This window comes from Lissotriton helveticus, chromosome 1_1, assembly GCF_964261635.1.
Source record: "Lissotriton helveticus chromosome 1_1, aLisHel1.1, whole genome shotgun sequence".
Classification (NCBI taxonomy): domain Eukaryota; kingdom Metazoa; phylum Chordata; class Amphibia; order Caudata; family Salamandridae; genus Lissotriton; species Lissotriton helveticus.
In genome coordinates, this window is record NC_136057.1 from 1934541116 (window position 1) to 1934560749 (window position 19634).

General features: G+C 42.1%; 1 protein-coding gene across 1 annotated transcript in view; it reads right to left on the reverse strand.

Moving 5' to 3' along the window:
- Positions 1-19634, reverse strand: part of KIAA1614 (KIAA1614 ortholog) — a 377026-nt gene that overhangs the window by 96045 nt on the left and 261347 nt on the right. Inside the window, exon 4 of the mRNA XM_078643502.1 lies at positions 14239-14403. Coding sequence (XP_078499628.1) covers positions 14239-14403 — 165 coding nt within the window. The remainder of the gene's footprint in view (positions 1-14238; positions 14404-19634) is intronic.

Below are 19634 nucleotides of genomic sequence, written 5' to 3' on the forward strand. Positions count from 1 at the left end.
GGCCGCGGTTCTTGGGAGCTCCGCCGCGACGTGAGGGTTTGGATCGGCCCCAGGACTTATTTCTTTAGTCGGGACCTGAATTTGTTCCTTTTTGTGCGTCGGAACCAGGGCTGCTTCTAATGCAGCGAAAAACAGCACTCATGGTGAGCCTTGTGACTGTTTTTTCTTCGCTTTGCTGCTGCTCCTCAGCGTAAACTCGCGGCCGCCATTTTGTTTTTCGGCGTTCCCGCTGCTTATCGCTCTGTCTCTGCGACATGAGTATTCGTCTCAGGACCACCTGCCTTTTTTGTAATGTTCACTCCATTCTCAATTGCTGTTTATTTGTGACCTTCCTCAACTCGCTGGTCTCTCAACTTTATTTATTTATATTGCTCTCTGCTGACTGACTTTCCATTTCTCCTTTATCACTTCATTCTTTCGAGACTCCTCACAATTTCCCTGAAGGACTTCCGTTTTTACGTCTCTTCATGGCGTCGTCTCGAAGCAATCGTGGTAACTCCCCTCAGTCTAAACAAGCTGGCTTAGATGACTTCAATCCGTTCAGTGTTTTACAAGAACCTATGGACGGGGATGTTACTGACTCCAATACATCTAAACCCTCTCCTTCAGCTTCTAGTTCCCGCTCCAGCTCCAAACAAACTGCTAAAGTGCCCTCGACATCAGCAGCCCCTTCTGGCAAACGAGTGAAAGCGAACCCGCCATCTCCTACTAACTCGTCTTCCACAATTTATATGGAGCTCATTCTTGAGGAGATTCGGGCTCTTAAGCCTCACATGGAAGAAACTAATACCCGCTTGCAAAATCTGGAATCTTCCTGGTCGCTCACTGAGCAGAGAATTGGAGAATTGGAAGGTCGTGTGGACTTAGTTCAGGGTCTCACAAATCAAGTCTCCCTCATGTCTAAAGAGATATCTTATATTAAATAGCAGATTGAGCAATTGGAGAATCGAAATAGACGCAATAATTTGCGTATCTACGGCCTGGCAGAAAATCTTGAAGGCTCAAATCCGATATCCTTTTTTCAATCTTTCCTACCACCTCTTCTGGGTCTCCCTGACACTCCACTACTGAATATTCAATGTGCTCACCATCTTGGTCCACCCTCTCACTCCGCTTCGTCTTCCTCAAAGCCTAGAGGTGTTATCCTCTATTTTTTGGAGTACACTGAACTGCTCAAAGTCCTTCATGCAGCTAAACAACGTGGTAAACTTAACTGGAATGGTTCTAACCTCTTTTTTGCCCACAACTACGCCAAGGCAATGGCAGATCGTCGAAAAAGATTCTTAGAGATGAGGCCTGCTCTGCGTAGTTTGAATGCCCGCTATGGTCTCTTCCACCCATGCCTCTTCAAAGTGACTTACAATAACAAGACGACCACGTATGAAGACCCTGCTTTACTCCAGCGATTCTTGGACAGTTGCAGTGGCAATTCTATGGACGTTCCTCCACCTTAATGGACCATTGCTTCTTCCTTGATGAATCTGTTGTGTTTCGTTCTTGTTTTTATTTCTTTGCTCATATTATGTGGTAGCTCGTCCCACCATTTTTGTGGCGTTTATGTTATTTGATGTTTAATACGTGTCTAATGCGTTTTTAGTACGTTGTATTTTCTGACTTCTTCTTTTTCCCCATTTCCTTCGTAGGTAGCGGTTTTGTGGTCCCTCAACATTTCGTACCTTCTTTGTTCCCTCCTGAGAGTTGTTCTTCTCCTCACGGTCCTGTTTTTGGAGTTTCCTGTTCGGCGTTCCATTTCCCTCATGTGGCTCCACCACCCCTGTTCTTTTCGTTTTCTTGTGGTATGTCTTTGGTTACATTACATTTTATTGAGTACTACTCTATTTCTGTCTTCCTCAGCTGCGTTCTCTTCTCTCCCTGCTTTTCTTCCTCGCTTTCTCTTTTTCTTCTCTTTCTTCTTTCTCTTCCCGCCTTTTTTTTTTCATTTTTTGCTCTTCACTTTCCTATTTCGCAGTTATCTCCTACCTTTTTCTTCTGCTTCTACCTCCACTCCTCTCCCTCTTTTTCTCTCTTCATTTATTCCTATTTTGGTGTATTGTTTCTACTTGTTTTTGTTACATTTTTGCCACTATTCATGTTATTGTTGCATTGTTCTCATGCTCTTTGCTATTTTCTAAACATTTTAGATGTCAATTAATGTAGTTTCATGGAATGTTAGAGGTTTGGGGTCTCCTATTAAGAGACAATGTGTTCTTTCCCATTTGGCTCATTTGAAAGCAGATATAGTTTTACTTCAAGAAATTCATATTAAGGAAATTGAGGTTTCTAAGTTACATCGTAATTGGGTAGGCCATGTCTTTGCCTCCCCTGGTTCGGGTAAGTGTAATGGGGTTGCAGTTCTGTGTCATAAACGTCTTTCTATTCAACTTATTGCTCAGGATGCGGATACTGAAGGAAGATGGGTAATTGTTTCATTATTGGTCAACAAGATTCCTCTAACTATTTTCAATGTTTATGCCCCCACTATACACGACAAGTTATTTTGGCCTCAAATACTTTCCTCCTCCATGCAGCACTCTGATGATTATTTTATTCTCGGTGGGGATTGCAACATGATTATGGATCCTTTTCTAGATAGAAAGTCCACAACCCGTTTTTCCCCATCCCAGGCCCATTCCCAGTTTAAAAACACCATGGGCCCGATGTAGGTGGGACTTATTTACCGATTTTTAATTACCGAATTTTACCGATTCGGTAATTAAAAATCGGTAAATAAGAAGGGGGGGTATGTAGGAACATCCAGATGTTCCATTTACCGAATCGGTAAATATCTGTATTTACCGATTCGGTAAATACCGACCGGTAATGCTCCATTCATTCCTATGGGCTTTGAAGCCCATAGGAATGAATGGGGCATTACCGGTCGGTATTTACCGAATCGGTAAATACAGATTTTGACAAGGGTGCAGGGGGTGTCACTTTGACACCCTCTAGCACCCCCAAAAAAGGTTCGGGGGCCATGTGGCAGGCATACCTGCCCTAAGGGCAGGTCTGCCTGTCATATGGCACAGGTGTGCATGCACACATGTGCATGCACACCTGAATCGGTATTTTAACATCAAATTGAATTTGATGCTAAAATACCGAATCGGTAAGGCTTGTGGGACTCAGACGAGTCCCACCTACATACCAAATTTACCTAATCGGTAGAAATACCGATTCGGTATTTTACAGAATCGGTAAATTTACCGATCGGTAAATTTACCGATTCTGTAAAATATGTGTCCCTACATACCAAAGCTCAAATACCGGTCGGTAACGGCCGAAAATACCGATTTTCGGCCGTTACCGACCAACCTACATCGGGCCCTATATCACAACGTTCCCTTGTCGATTCCTGGAGACTTTGCCACCCTACTTAACGAGAATACACCTTTTTCTCTCCCGGACACTCCTCCCAATCCCGAATTGACTATCTCTTTATTTCCAAAGCCTTGACACAACACATCACTCACTCAGACATCGGTTCTATTCTTATCTCTGACCATGCCCCTGTTTCCTTAGGTCTTGATTTACTCCCTGCTGTTAAAGGTACTTGTCGCTGGAGATTTAATAATTCCCTTCTTCTAGACACACAATTTACATCTGCCTTCCTTGACTTTGCCCCACGCTTTTTTTTTACAGAAAATGAATCTCCTCACCCTTCTGCTCAATTAATCTGGGACACTTTCAAAGCTGCCTCTAGGGATTTGATTATTTCCTATGTTGCCAAAAAACGCCGTCTTGCACGTCAATCCTTATCTACTTTGACGTCTCAAATCAAACATCTTGAACATTCTTATTTTTCTTCCAAATCCCCTTCTATCCTTACTCAGCTTATTAATGCCAAACTTTCCTTTAATAAATTATCTACCGACTCTGCCAATTTGATCTTACTTAAATCTAGTGCTAAGTTCTACTCCTCACAAAATAAAGCTGGAAATGTTCTTGCTAATTACCTTAAAGTCAGAAAAGAGCGGACGGAAATTGATTTGATTGTTTCTTCTTCCAATGTCAGTCTCCACAAAGATGAAGATATTTTGGAAGAATTCACTCATTTTTACCAGACTCTCTATACCCCAGAATCTCCTCCCTCCTCCTCGGACATCGATACTTACCTCTCCTCCATCCCTCCCTCCCCAGTATCGGATGTTGACTTTTCATCTCTAGATAAAGACATTCTTCCCACAGACATTTTGGAGGCCATTTGTGTTCTTAAGAAAGGCAAGGCCCCAGGCCCAGATGCTTTCTCGATTTAATTTTATTCCCATTTTTCCTCTTTTCTTGTCCCTAAACTTCACCGATTATTTTCCTTTTTTATTACTTCTCAGAAATCGGAAGGTTCTTTTCAGGAAGGCCTAATTTGTCTTCTCCCCAAGGATAATAAGGACCACACCTTATGTAAAAATTATAGGCCCATCTCTTTGATTAATTTGGATTATAAGATCTTTGCAAAAATTTTAGCATTACGTCTCGATAAAATTCTTCCCCAACTCATTGGCAGAGAGCAATGTGGTTTCATCAAAGGCCGCCATCTTTCAGATAATACTCATCTTTTCTTTAATGTTCTCAGAAAGTCCCCTACTTTCTCTCACTCCTTGGCTGCTATCGCTTTAGATGCTGAGAAAGCTTTCGATAGGGTCAACTGGTCTTTTATGCTTTCTACTTTATCCTGGTTTGGTTTTGGCTCTAAATTAATTTCTTATATTTCTTTGTTATATTCTTTTCCTAGGTCTTTTATTTTTGCTAATGGTCTTGTCTCTTCTTCTTTCCCTCTTTTTAGAGGTGTCCGTCAAGGTTGTCCCCTTTCTCCTCTTCTATTTATTTTAGCTTTGGAACCATTTTTATCTCGGATTAGATTAAATCCTGATATTTCCGGTTTTCCGTATGGAGATAATCACTTAAAGCTTTCTGCTTACGCGGACGACATTCTTTTATTTATTTCTCACCCTCTTACTTCTATTCCGGCTTTCTTGTCTGAGGTCTCTTCCTGTGCCACTGTTTCTGGTTATAAACTCAACGTTGATAAGTGTGAAATCCTTCCCCTTAATAAGTTCTGTTTTCATGCTGATTTTTTACTCTCTTCCTTTCTTTGGAGTCCTTCTAAAATAAAATACTTGGGCCTCTGGTTCACTCCTTCTATTAAAGATACGGTTGCCTTAAACATTGAGACTCTGCTCACAACTTTAACTGACTCCACTACTAGATGGCACCCTTTGTTCTTATCCTGGTGGGGTAGGTTAGACTCCATTAAAATGATGTTGGTTCTGATAATTTTATTTTTCCTTTCAAATCTTCCTGTTAATATTCCAAAGTCTTGTTTTAAATCCATTTATTCTATCCTTTCCAAATTCCTGTGGCAGCACAAAAAGGCGAGGTTGTCTTTTGCCAAACTCAAATGTCCTAAATTCTTAGGTGGTGTTAATTTTCCAGATTTCTCTTTGTATCACTCTTCTTTTTTCCTCTCTCACTCATCTCCTTTATTACTGGATCCCATCGAAGATGTCTCTTCTCTTCCATTGTGGTTTGCACTTGAATCCTCCTTTTTCCATCCTTTTTCCTTTAAAGAATGTATTTCTTTATCACATATTCCTCCCAAGTTGTCCCTCCCTATTCTTAAAAACTCCAGGAAACTTTTTATTCCTCTCTTTGTTAATGGTCTTGATGACAGAGCCTGCTTTCTGCAATCCTCCATTTGGTACAGCCCTCTTATCAAAATCAAAAATAAAACATTTTTCTGGAAAGATTGGTATTCTTTCGGTCTTTTTTGGGTCCATCAACTTTTTCAAGACGGTCTTTGTCTTCCCTTTTCATCTATCCAATCTTGCTTTTCTCTCCCTTCTTCCTTCCTCCTCAAATATAACCTATTACGTGCTGCCGTTCAGTCTTGGTATGCCTCTTTTGCCGCTTCCCCCGCTCCTCCTACACCTTCCTCGCTTACGATTCCCTTTCTCCTGTCCTCTCCTTCAGCTTCCCAAATTTATAAGCACTTACAGGATGTTCCTCTTCTAGGTGACAAATCCAAAACAAGATTGGGAAAATGATCTTGGCACCTCTTTTTCTATCCCAGTATGGCATAACATTTGGAATAAACTAAGGAAATCGTCTAGAGCAGCTAATACCACCCAGACATTACTTTTATCTATAACCGACTTTTAGTCACTCCCTCTAAACTGGATGCTATTAACCCTTCTATTCCTTCTACATGTTGGTCCTGTCCCAATGCCCATGCCGACCTTAAACATATGCTCTTCACTTGTCCCCTCATTCAAGTTTTTTGGACCAAGCTATGGCAACAAATTAATTCTATTTTCTCCACACAATTTCCATTCTCACTCACCATTCTCACTCACCCTTATTTTTCTGGGTAGCCTCTCTGACATTTGGTCTTCCCAAATTTCCTTTTCCACTACCTCCATTATCGATCTTCTCCTAGCGGTGGCCTTTCAACAAATTACTAAGTCCTGGAAAAATACTTCAAATGTCTCTTTTCAGGCTTGGTGGTATGCTGTTTGCTACAATCACAGACTAGACAGATCTCATGTATACCCCATTCAACTTGCTATCAAACGTGATTTACTGTGGTTACCAGTTACTACTTTTTTAGATATATCTGCTCAATCTCGCCCTTTACATACTCCTCCCATGAAGAAGTTCCTAAACCCCCTTGATATGCTTATTATGCCTTTTTCCTTTTTACGAACAGATTGCCTTCTTCTTATTTTACAGCGATTTATGTAGAAGCCTCCCATGTTTCCTGCTTCTAATATTTTATGCCTCTGATGCTTTTCACATATGACTTGTTCTTTACTTTTTCTTTCCCCCATCTTTTCCCTTCCCTTTCTTTCTTTTTCTCTTTCTCCTTTCTTCTTCTTTTCCTCCTCTCCTCTTTCCCCTTTCTATATTGTATTATTCTGCCCCTTTTTGTATTGATTGCTTGCATTCCGTATTACTGATTTTGTATTTTTATTTGAGGCAATCTTTCTTTTCAATAAAGTTTCTTTCAAACTTAATATTAATCTTTGTTACTATATTTATTAATCTTGACGAGACAATGGATCTCCTGAATATATGTGACTACAGTACTTGATAATCAGTTCTTTTATCTTTTTTTAAATTTCTTTTCACCGGGCATGATCCCACAGCGCCTCAAGACCCTCACCAGTGAAGCAGCCCTGCTCTACAAATCCTGATTGATTGACTGATTGAATTCAAGACTGTTAAAATGAAAAATGTAATAAGAAACACACTCAAGCCCAATGACGATAAAGATAGAGTGAGTATATGGATGTATGAAAAGCTTTGTGGAAGTATTAGTTATGAAGTATGGATGTTTAGAGAATTAAGTGTATTTAGAGACTGAATGTGTGTGCTTTTCAGTAAACCTGCACTGAGAAATATCCAAGATAGACAACCTGGAGTTATGATATCAATGTGAATATCTTGATAAAGAATTTTGAAACTGAATATATGACATTGAAAATGTGAATAAAATGGTAATAAAAACATAACCTTCTGAGCTGTATAGTGATATGTAGATGAGAGAGTGGATTGCTTTTTTTGAAAAGACAGGTTGCCAGGGATTATGCTTCTAAGTAAAGTTGTGCCCTGTCCTAGGAACCTGATCTGTAGCAGGGGATCCTTTTTGCAATCCGATACTGCGAGGGTGCAGGCATCTTGAGGAATGTTTAGGGTTGTTTCATGGTTACTTTAACAGATTGAGATCTGTTTAGTTCCACCTATGGAGAGAATGGACAAGCATAAGCAAGTGATAGCTGGTGTGGGGTGTAAAATGAGTGTGATGTAGTTGTGACACAAGAGCGGCATAATGTCTTAAGTTGGTCTATGGCACTGTGCTCTTTATATTTTAAGAAGGGAAAAAATAGTATGACAGAGGGTTGCCATGTACTTAGATGTTAACCACAGGCAGGGATGAGTACAGTGTGTAAGAATTTAAGAGCCAAAACGTTTATCAGCTGTCTATGTGGCTGTGGAACATGTAGCTATTGTGTTAAGATGAATCTATTGCCAGAGGGATGGGCTTGGTGCCTTTGTAGTTCATGAGAAATGGTGGTACCTACAAGTGTGAAAACTTTAGCACAAGATGGTAGTTGTTGAAAGTTTGCTAGTCAGTGAGGCTTTCGTTTATTAGTTTGTCTTGTGCAGCACGCAGTGAAGGGGAATTGGCTTAAGTGAGAGGGTACTAGTTCAAGGAGCCCAGGTGGCAGGATACAGGTGCGTTGCCTTATCTCTGAAGGGCCTATTAGTGGTGGTGGTGAAGGAGTGAAAGGGCCACAGAGAGACCTTCGAGTATAAATTGCCTGGAGAGTACCAGTGCTTACAGTCAAAGAAATATGCAGTGATGAGTCAGGAATGCATTTGTTCTAGATTGTCTGTGCCTTTTAAAATGTGATGAAGTGTAATTATTTGGTGGATATTTCATTGCTTTAAGTAAATCAATGTGCGTTATTCAGTCTTGTTTGTATGTCCCTGTCCACTTCTGAGGTTAGTGATTTATCTGTGCTACCTCGCGTCATGTGAGAGATCTCTGCTCTGGTCTCTTGACAGGTTGTGTGGCTCCCCAAAGACTACAGTGTGGCAATAGTGCAGCCTGTTGGGTTCTGCCGGGAATTAAGTAGTGTGCTGTATTTCCCTGTCTGAAGCACATTACAACATTATTGTTGAACATTCATTTAATTACTGGAGGCCTATTCGTAAACTACACTTTCTGTTCTTTTTATTAGCAACAGAGTAGCACCACTCACATGCTATAAAATGCAATTCACAAACCTAAGTACAGTTTGCCGCCTTACTTATACATTCTATGCAGAGATCCGCACACGTAGACCTATGTTTCTGTAGTAAATTCAAGAGGGATGGGGATGTGATTGGAATTGGGAATACTGACACTTGGGAAAGTAAAGGAGAGTTTTAGGGGGAGGACATGCAGATACAAAACACACACAAACACAACATTAAGCACCTTGCTATTTACAGACTGCATTTACAAAGTTACTACAGCCAAGAACGTACCAAAAGTTGTAAATGCACTCCATCCCAGCCTTTTAGTAAAGTCATCTCCAAACATGACTACGTACAGGTACTGCAGCACACTCCCATACAACATAAGGATGGCAGGGACTTAAAATAACAGCTCACAGGAAATGTTTAAATATAGAAAGCAATTTCAACTATAACTTTAAAAAAATACATATTTTGTTTACTTTAAAATTATATATATATATTAATTTAATTATTCAACAATTATATTATAAAATGTAATAATACAGGTACTTTAATATTAAAGTTATAATAAAATATAAAATATTTGTAAACTAATTTTTTGCAGCTAAAAATAATTATAATCCCACCTTTTAAATAAAAAAAATGTTTTGATGTAGTTGGGATTTTCGAACTTATTCTGTAGGGATATTATTGTTAAACTAAGTTTTAAAAATGTAATTATTTAACACACATGTGCTGTACTTTTTATAGCATTCGTTTTAGATTGAAAATAAATACAAGTATTTCACATTAATATTTTATGAACAAATATATGTATATACTTAATATTTGTTTTTAAAGTTTATTAAACCTTATTAAATGTCCTGATATTTTACTAGACGGAGATCTCTGACCCAATTGCAGAGTCCCCCTCCTACGAGTTAAAAGTTCAGGGTAGTAACTTTACACTTGGAAATTCCGGGATGGAGACATCCAAGTTATACTTAGGAATAACTTTACATTTGGAAACGAAGAATAGCAAAAAAAAGTGTACAGTTACTCCTAGGTGAAGGAGTATATTTACACATGAGTAAATCTACATATGTAAATGTACTTCTGTGACTTGGGCCCAGTGTGTGGTCTGTTTAGAAATAGGTAGAGGATTGTGCCCTGTGTCAGAAGTACAGTGCATAGTATGTGGTGCTCTTAAACAAGGACAGCAGAGCAGTGTATAAATCTCTCTCTTGAGTGCCATGAGCAGCACGCTAACTTAAGAGCAGTTAAACACTGTTTTGCACATTTCTTTCTTCTTGTGGTTGCCAAGAAATACAGACCAGTTGCTGCTTTTGGTACGTGGCGAAGTAAAGGTCCTTGTGTTTTAAAAACCTGTGGAGTCAAACTAAATAAGACAAATTAGAATAAGGGTAGAGTGGGCCCCTCACTCTAGATGTACCAATGATCCATGTTAAAAGTCACATGATTTGCAAGTAGAATGCCCATCCTCTGTAATTTGCAAAGGTATTCCCAGTTGCTTTGAAGCAAGAGGGCACACACCTGCGGGTGAATTCAGCTTTTCCACTAGGGCACAAAGTAGCAGTGCCATATTAAACCCTGTGGATGCCCCTAGGCAGTCTAAAGTTATGGGGACCCCCTCACAAATGATCTCTTAATGCATTTTTAGGTCTCGCCTGTCAATGCGCATGCGCATTGAGCGGAGCGAGACTATAGGGGCTTAAACAGACTTTAACTAGACTGGCGATTTGATGCTGTGCCCGTGCGCTTTTAGGTCAATGCGCAAGCGCATTGACCTAAAATGCGCGTGCACAGTATCAAAGCGCCAGCCATCTGTTCCCCAGCTTGGCGCCTCCGCTCCTGCTCTCTCCTGGCTGCTCCTCCCCTAATTATTCACGGCCGGCCGGCCTTTCACTTTCACGGCCGGCAGGCCGTGTCTCGTTTTATTTTATTTGTTTTAGCTCGCCCATCTCCTGTTTGCCGCTCATTTAAAGCACAGTCGGTTTACGATGCCTCTTACTGGTTTCCTTTATCCTTCCACAAGTGTCTGCCCATTTTCCATCTCTTTGTAAAAGCTCTGTGTGCGAGTGCATGCATTTCGCAGTTCTGTGTTTTCTCTCTTGCTCCAGCGCATTCTTTAATGTTAAGAAACATCAACTTCGCATGTTCTGTTCCTGTCAGTACATGCAGTTTCACACTCCCACTTTTCTACCTCACCGCGCTCACCTTTTTTTTTTCCTTTGTGATTTTGATCTTGACCCGTGCATGTTGAGCTTTTTTGCACTCGCCTTATTTACTAACATCCATAAACCCCGATCCTTATTCTTCTCTAAGCCTTCACCGACTTTATTTTCCGCTTCAAACCCTCACACCTTCCTTCAAGTTTTAACCCTTTATCTACCACCGAGTACAAATACATTTTATCAACATTAATTTACTACTTATCTTCCTTGGCCTTAAGTTCATGATTTGTTGAGTTACGTACTATACCAATACCACTCCATCCGTCACGGCCTTCTAACCTGTTTTAAAGTACAAAATATATTCTTTCACGGTATTGTACCTGTCTTGCAGACTGACGTAGCAAGATATGCTCTCCATAGTGCCTCGGGAACGTAGTCTTGGGGACGTATTGAACCTAGATAATTGCTTCATTGTACATTTCAAACAGCAGACCAGGACCCTGTTTCATTCCTTGTTGTTTCAGAGCGGTGGCACCCTTTCAGGAAGAACCGCGTGTTGTGTCTGACGCAGAAATATTAGCAGAATGGGGCGCACGGGAGTCGGCGACGCGGGAGCTCTGTGGAACACATTTAGGAGGCATAGCAGATTTAAGTTTTTTTTACGTGGTTAGATATCTTAAGTGGCCCATCTTTTACATGCCATTCAAGTATTTATGTCGTCGGGCCGATATAAAAAGGATTTCATGAGGTGTAAGGGGCGTACTGGCGTAGTCAGCAAAGTGCGGATGCAGCGAATTCTGAGGGTTTCCTTTCACCCCAATTATTGCTGTTTTTGCTTCCAAGCCGGGGAACGCACGCCCCATTTTCCTTCTTTGCTTGCTTGCTTTAGAGTCCGTGTCGCATTTCTCCTCCCCCCTCCCCACAGCAATCGACATTTTGTACAGGGCTTTTCAAACTGCTACCCCCGTTTTCCCTGGCTGCAAGCTTGAACGCGCGCAGTGCCAGCTTGCTCCATGTCACCGTGTTGTGCCCCTTCCACCCACGCATTCCCAGCCCTTTGATGCTTCCGCCGCACTACAATTGCTCCCCTCTCCCGTGGCGTTTGTAATCCTGCCCCCTGCGTTGCCCCCTCACACTGTGCTTGCATCTTTGTTTGACTAATAAACCCCAATGCTTGTTTTTTGTGGATTTACTTTAAGCTAGTGCCTTTATAAATTACAATAACTTTCATTTAAGTATTAATTATTCGAAAAAAATTAAAAGCCATTGTTATTTGTAAAATCAATTAATATTTGACCTCTGTTCTTGCATTTTCGTCACAATAAAATACACTGAACATATTCTTCACAAACGTTATTTACAATAATTTAAGCTATTGCTATTATAAATTACAAGAACTTTTATTTAAGTATTAATTATTTAAAAAAATTAAAAGCCATTTGTATTTGTTATATGAATACATGTAAGTCACGTACATACAAAACATGTTGCATTACAAATGCTATAGGTGTCACATTTGAAAAAGTTAAAAGTATTGGCATTGTAAATGACAAAGCTATTAATTTTGCTATTTTCAAGGCCAACACATAAAAAAAATTGTCATTTACAAAACCAATAGCTCCAACTTTTCTAATGCGAGACCTAGTGCATTTCCAATGCTTGTTAATTTTACTAACCAACACTCACAACTGACAGTACACACACGTAGTTTGTACCGGATTTTTTTTACTAACTGACAGTTTCCAGAAGATGAGCTTTTAAAAGACAAACTGTTATGTGAATCTGATGGCTCTGTTTTATGTACTTTAAGTTGTTAATGGGTACATTACATCAATACAGCATTTTCTCTATAGAGTCTTTAGTGTAAAGTTTTCGTTTCTTTGGGCTGATTCATATTTTTCTATCTTTTGGTAACAATTTAAGAAAGCTTGATTGTAATTTTCTTTCAAGATCAAATCCATAATATTTTGACCCGTGGGGCCCATAGGCCGGTGCCTAATTTGCCTATTTGGTAAGCCAGAACTGAAGAGGAGGTGGGGGTCTCCCTGATGGCCTGCCACAATGTGCCTGTACTACTATAACCCCTTCGACGCTCATGACGAGCTGGGCTCGTCATGAGGTAGCCTCCCAGCACGCTCATGACGAGCCCAGCTCGTCATGAATAATGGGTTTTTAAAAAACTCAGCGCAGCAGGGGAAAATGCGCCGCAACGATGCGGTTAATCAGTACCGTGAAAATGCAATGTTTGGTCCCATCTTTTCAAAATGTTTCTGCGGCATGGTCCAGACAGAGTCCTACCCCTGCTCCAAAGGCTTTAAGTGGGCCGGTTATTTCAGGTCTCAGACCAGGAAGTTATTTAAAATGGACATTGAAAAGGGCCCCTATTAGACCCTATATTCATGTCCTTAACTTAACAGGCAAATAACACTAATCCATTTCTGAGCAATAACGTTTTTTTAACATTCACTGCAATCTATGTGTACAATTTAGTTCCCGTTTATATTTCACATGTTTAACACTCTTTGGGGATGCAAGATTATGTAAACTATTTCCAGAACATTGTGTTTCTGTACTTTTTCGTGTAACATATTGCTCTTGTATAATGCATTTTTGGAACCGAGTCGTCTTCAGGTGTTAACAAGGGGCCATCTTGAGAGCTCTGGTGTTTGGTCTGAATGCAGTACGAGTTTCTCACAGTGCCTGTCCGTGGATCAAAAAGGAGTTTAGAATACACGGTCATCCGATCATTGGCCTCTCACAGAGCAACGGTCACTAATTCCAGGTGTTTGTGCAGATGTATGCGAAGGAGGTACACAGTTGTCAAAATATTGACAAGGTGAAAGTAAAAGAAAATGCAGTGCTTACAGGTGAATGCGTGCATTGTATGTGATGAAGTGATGGGGATGCAAGGCAGTGCATTCAGGTGAGAGGGAAAAGTGGTTGCGGAAGAGGAAAGAGTTAAGGTGTCAAATATGCATATGGAAGCAATGTGGCGAGAAAAGGGTCGAACATGTCTAACAAAGAATGAACGTAACAGGAGTCATTGAGAGACGTAAGACCACTACCCCGTCCACAGGCCTCAGTAATGTTGTTTACATATTCAAGCCAGGCCCTTTATTACATAGGCCACACCCCCTTTGGAGACCCCCCATTTTTTCATCTCTCTTAAGAGTCCTGCCTGCGCCCCCCACCTCGCTCTGCCCCTCGAGGGTCGGGGTGACGCCCGTAGGCCCTGCTTTGTGCAGTGAGTTGGAGCTGCCATGATGAAAGGTTCCGGGTGGGTTCTAGGTTCCCCGTCCGCCCCCTCGTTCGAGTGCGCTCTTACCATGCAGCTGTCCCGTGGGCGGCGGCCCCGGCCGGCGGGGGTGGCAGCAGGTGGTGGCTGGCACGCAGCGGGCTGGTCCGGGCCTTCATGCGCGCTCTCTGCAGCAGCTGCTTGGCCTGTTCATGGCGGGCGCTCAGGGCCAGCTCCGGCGGAGGCTCAGACGACCTGCCGGGAGGGGGAGGGAAGAGATAAACACGCGGATTACAGGGGCTTTGGCCATGACGACAGGTGTCTGTCTGTCTGCCGCGTGACGCAGCAGGGGGACCGGACGCCGTGCACGGACCAGGCGGCAGTCTGCGGGGAAGAGCAAAGACGAGGCATACACGAGGAAAACAATTAACACCAAGGCCATGGCTCAACCAAGCTTCCTTTTTCACACACACTTGTTATTTGCTCGCTAATCAGTGACCCTCTCTCGTATTCCCCCCTTCTCATTTTTACCCAGGCGGTTCTGTATTCTTCTGTATTTTTTTAATCAATTGTCTTTTTCTTGTCTCACATATTTTCTCTTCTCCGTTTCTCTGGATCTCTCTCGAGTGTTGTTTCCTCTTCCCTATACGTCTGACTCTATCGTTCTCTTTTGCACTGTTCAACGTTCTCTAGTTTCAGGGACTCTTATTTTATGCCCTCGTTCTCTCTCTTTCCCCTAAACTATGCTCTCTTGTTTCATGATCTCTTTTCTCATGACTCACCTGTTTCTTTCTATTTCTTTGGGCTTACCCTGCCCTCCTTTCTCTTTCCATGAACTCTCTTTTCTCTTTCTCTCATCTCTTTTCAATGGAACGTCCTGTTACTCGCTCATCTCTCTCTTTGGAATCACTTATATATTTCCCTAGTTTCACTTCACTGAGATGTATCTGTTTTCTCTTGTTTCCGTTTCCCCTTGTCTCAGTTTCCCTGTGCTTTTTACAAAGCATTCTTTGCTTCTTTCCTGCCCCCTCTATTTTTTCTGTTTCCATAGTTCCCTTCGCTCTCTCATTCTCTCTTTTCTATGTAGATGGTCATTCGTGTGATTCCCTTACCCCTTCATCTGCACTGACCCCTCTTCCTTTCCCAGCTCAGACCACACAATTAATCATGAAACAAAACTATAAGGTACAACTTCTCCACTGCTGCAGTTCATTGTATATCATCCCTGTTAGACTTTTGGTATACAAGTCTTTGTTATCTGGTATTATTAGGTTTTTTACATTTTTATATTTGGAAGTGTTTCAAATGCTCTAGGGAGCAATGTTAATGGATACATATGTTGCATTCTTTATGCAATAGTTATACATTCTAATTCCTTCTATTTCCAAACACATTTAGTGTTAACAGTGATTTGAATTAGATATGCAAAAGGACTTTTACGAAATGGAAAGAAAAGTGCATGCCATGTTTTTTGATCTGGATAGCTTGCGGCCAAGAGAGTGGTTTTATATCTAAAGTCACGCGTTTCGCTAAGCAACACCCATGTCTAGGGATGCCTATCATTAGAGCCACCTGGGATAGCTGCTTTAAGAGGTGGATTTTGAATAAACATCTTAAAAGCTATTGTTTCCATGAGATCTACCTGCCAGTCCTGAAAGGTGAGGGATTATGCTACAGCAGACTTTTGCACTCTCTCTCTCATCCGCTGCTACCTCATCTGCCCACTTACTCTAAATCAACCTGCTCTTTCCTACTCCAACCCTCCTCCTCTCCTCTCGCCATGTTCAGCACACTTTTTATTTTCTCTTCTCACCCTCTTTACAGTGGCACCATAAGCTCCCATCTTAGTAAGAACAAGCAAGAAAAAGCTAATAAAAATAAGCATGGGAGAAAGAAGATGGATAGAGACAATGTGAAAGAGGAAAAAGTAGAGATGGAAGGAAGGTATAAATAAAGGAGGGAGGGGTGAGGGAAACATAAAAGGAATGGTAAAAGGAAGGATGGGAGAAAGGAAAGAAGGAATTGAAGGCAAAAGGACCAATGAGCGAATGGATAGAAGGCTGAAAGGATGGGCGAAAGAAAAGATGGATGGATAAAATGATGGATGCATACATAAATGACAGGCTTGATGGATGGATGCATTGACAGGGATGGACAGAGTGGTAATGGGCTGGTGAATAGTAAAAGGATGGATGGATTAAACGATGGCTGATAGAAGGGTGAAAAAATCAACCAATGCAAAGTGGAAAGGGTGGAAGGTAGACATGTGAACAGATGGATGCACTGGTCAATGGATGAAAGGAATAGTGAAAAGGTTGGAATATGGAAATGAGAGAGTGGATGGATGGACGTTGGATGTGTGGGTGGAAATTTGACTGGGTGGATCCATACATGGACGGTTAAAATAGTGAAGGAAACTTTTCAAGAGAAAGTTGGGCTCACTTGCTTGGCTTCCTCAGGGACATTACTGGTTTGGTGCAATATGGGGAATATTTTAATTTCTGTCTACTCCTTTATTTCTTCCTTTTGTTATAAATTCAGTAAAATATACATAAAGTGGTGTTTGGCTCCAGCCAGAGGACTAACACTCTCTTACCTCCTGCTATTGGCTATTTGATGTACCATTCTGTTTTGCATTGAGTGCATCCATTGGAATGCATGAAGGACTATTTCACATCTGAAATGTACACTCGATCGTCACGCAGTTTTTTATATTTAATTCTTCCTCCATTGTATGCATCCTAAACAGAAAAAAAACCCTTCTTGCTACAGTTTTTCCCCAGCATTGGCAAAGCCAACAGGGTGTAATGCGACAAAAGCTTTGATGCATGAAGCGAATGTACATATTATTTATGAACTCCTGTGTTTACAGGCGTTGGCACATTCAAGCCAGCCCAGACCTGTTGGCTTTGCCAATGCTTGTCTACATATTCTTTTATTTCTATCGCTTTCCTTTTGCATGGCTTCCTCCTCTCTGTCCCAGCTCCTGCCACCATGTCGTCTCGGCCCGTCCACTCTCGGCGGGGGGAGGGATCCATGGGGAAACTGAGGAATGGTCTACAACAGAAGGGTGGCTTATTACCCACTCGGGAGCACAAAGGGCGTTTTCATTAAAGCCACTGCGGGAAGGGCTAATAAATATTTCCTGAAAGGCTTAAAAAGAGTACGGGGCGTGGCGGGAGCTAACAGGGCCCCCCTCCTGAGACACAGTCCCCCCTGTGTGCTGGTTCCTGCCCTTTCCCCAGAAAAACGCGCTAAAATCCAAGTCTGGTCATGAAATGTCAAATAACAGAAACCTACACATCGAAGAGAAGAAAGTCTCATGTGTCTGTCATCAACTCTGACAGACACGTGGCACCCCTCATGTCCAACATAGTTCAGTCATACTCGGCTTGTCAATCACGTACTATGCTTGTCTTTTCCTTAAAAAACAGACTTAAAGGTATGTTTTTTAAAAGAGCTTTTAATGGGCTCAGATGCATCGTATTTTGTGGCGATACAATTTGATTTTGTCATACGTTTGTTACCTAGCTGCCAAGTTTTCAGCATACTGATGAGGGACATTTTCTTGTTTACACCGAACTTATGAGTGACAATATGTCTATCCGTGTGACACATTAGAGGAATGGCATTTTATCGAGAGTAGTTAGGAAGAAAACGTGTATGGACCAAAACCCGGAATGGTCCATGTATTGCAGCACCTTGATTAGAATACCAGCTCCAACATTGGGCTGGTTCAGATTTCTAAAGTTGTCGTTCATCAGATCCCAAAGTGCTGAGGCTCCTTTATGTATTTAAATAACATTAAAGAATCGAATCTGGGTGATTCCTTTTAACAGCTCATCGCACTCACTATAGGGTGACCAGAATTTTAAAGCCAAAAACCAGGACATTTCACAAAAATAGAAGAAGGACTACAATTTTACTTCAAGCGATGAGAGCCTCCCCAGCAGAGGATTACAGACCAGGCAGTAAGTATATACATAAAAAAGCAATTTTTAAGCCCAGTAGCCTGCCTGTTAATTAAATTGCTTTCTTGAAATAACTGCTAACTGTCCCTGCTTTGTAAAACATAAAAAAACACCTCCCACCGTTTTCAGTCGACCCTCTCCAAAAACGGGGACATGAGGTAAATTTCTTGAAATTTGCTGGGACAGCAGGCTAAAAACAGGGACCGTCCTGGCAAAACGGGGACGCCTGCTCACCCTAACTCACTACCATGAACCTGAGAATCCTTCCAAATGTGTCTGCTGCATCCCTCTGTCATCATCTGCTTAGCAGGTGGAAGTTGATAGTACTTCCATAAAGTGCTGCTCCCCGCTCTCAGTGAGCAGCTTCTTCTCCTGCCCCAAGTTATTCTTTTGTTCTCCTGCGGGAGTCCGGAGTCTGTTGCTCCCTTGCGGAGCTGAGGAGCCAACCGGCCAGCGGCTTCAAGCTGGAAAAATACACAGGGCCTCGTTTACTCGGGCCCTGCACCGTGGGCCTGTGTGGTTTTCATGGCCTTGTAGATATGGACTGAGGCAACGCAGCGCAAGTCGCTGCGTTGACTCACTCTGCGATAGAGAGGCGTGCCATGGGCGTTACGGCAACACCCATGGCTTTTGACACATTCCCAGATTTACAAGATTTGGTAAACCTGGGAATGCGTCAAAAGCCCACGCCTCCCCAGGGGTGGTGCAGCAGAGGTGCAACAAGGAGAAATAACATTATGTCTCCTCGTTTTTCCCCTTTTCTATGTGCGCTGCACTCTGCAGCACACATAGAAAGAGGAAATCACCTCCATTTTTTATTTTTGTGCAGGAAGATGTCACTTCCTGCATAAAACCAATCTTCCCTAAAACACAGACACTCTTGCACCATGGCACAAGGGTGCTTGCATTGGCACATAGCAGGTTGTGCTCCAGCGCTAGAGGAAAGGACAGGAATGTGCTGTATCTGATAGATATGGCACATTCCTGCCCTCTTGACGTAGGAAGGCTTGCGGCACTGCCCTATGTCAAAAGATTGAAAATGAGGCCCACAGTGTGCCCCACAGCAAACACGTAAACAGTGTGAGAAGTGGGCTTATTATCCTGGTGGCCGGCAGGCGTGACCCTGTCAGCAATGTCCCTGGCATAAGGCACCTGGAAGGCTGAGGAGAAAGGGCATTACCTGACTACAGGACTCGAGAATGCAGGCAGAGAAGCCTGGCTGCCCAGGTGCAGATCTGGCCCTAAGAAAACAACAAGATGATTAGCCAGTTCTCTGCTGGCCAGGGCATGATTGGCGGCATTAATCCACAGTCACGGATATGGTGCAGATTCTCGCTGGAAGACAAGGCAAGGCGTCACTGGATCCACGTGTGCTGCAGTCTGGCTGTTTGTTTGTTTTTGTTTCACTTTCCACATGATGTTTCTGAGAGCAGAGACCACGTGGTCTAGCTACACTCTCAGAGGCTGGACTACGGCTTGGTCAAGGCGGTGCGCGGTGACTTGAACACAGCCAGC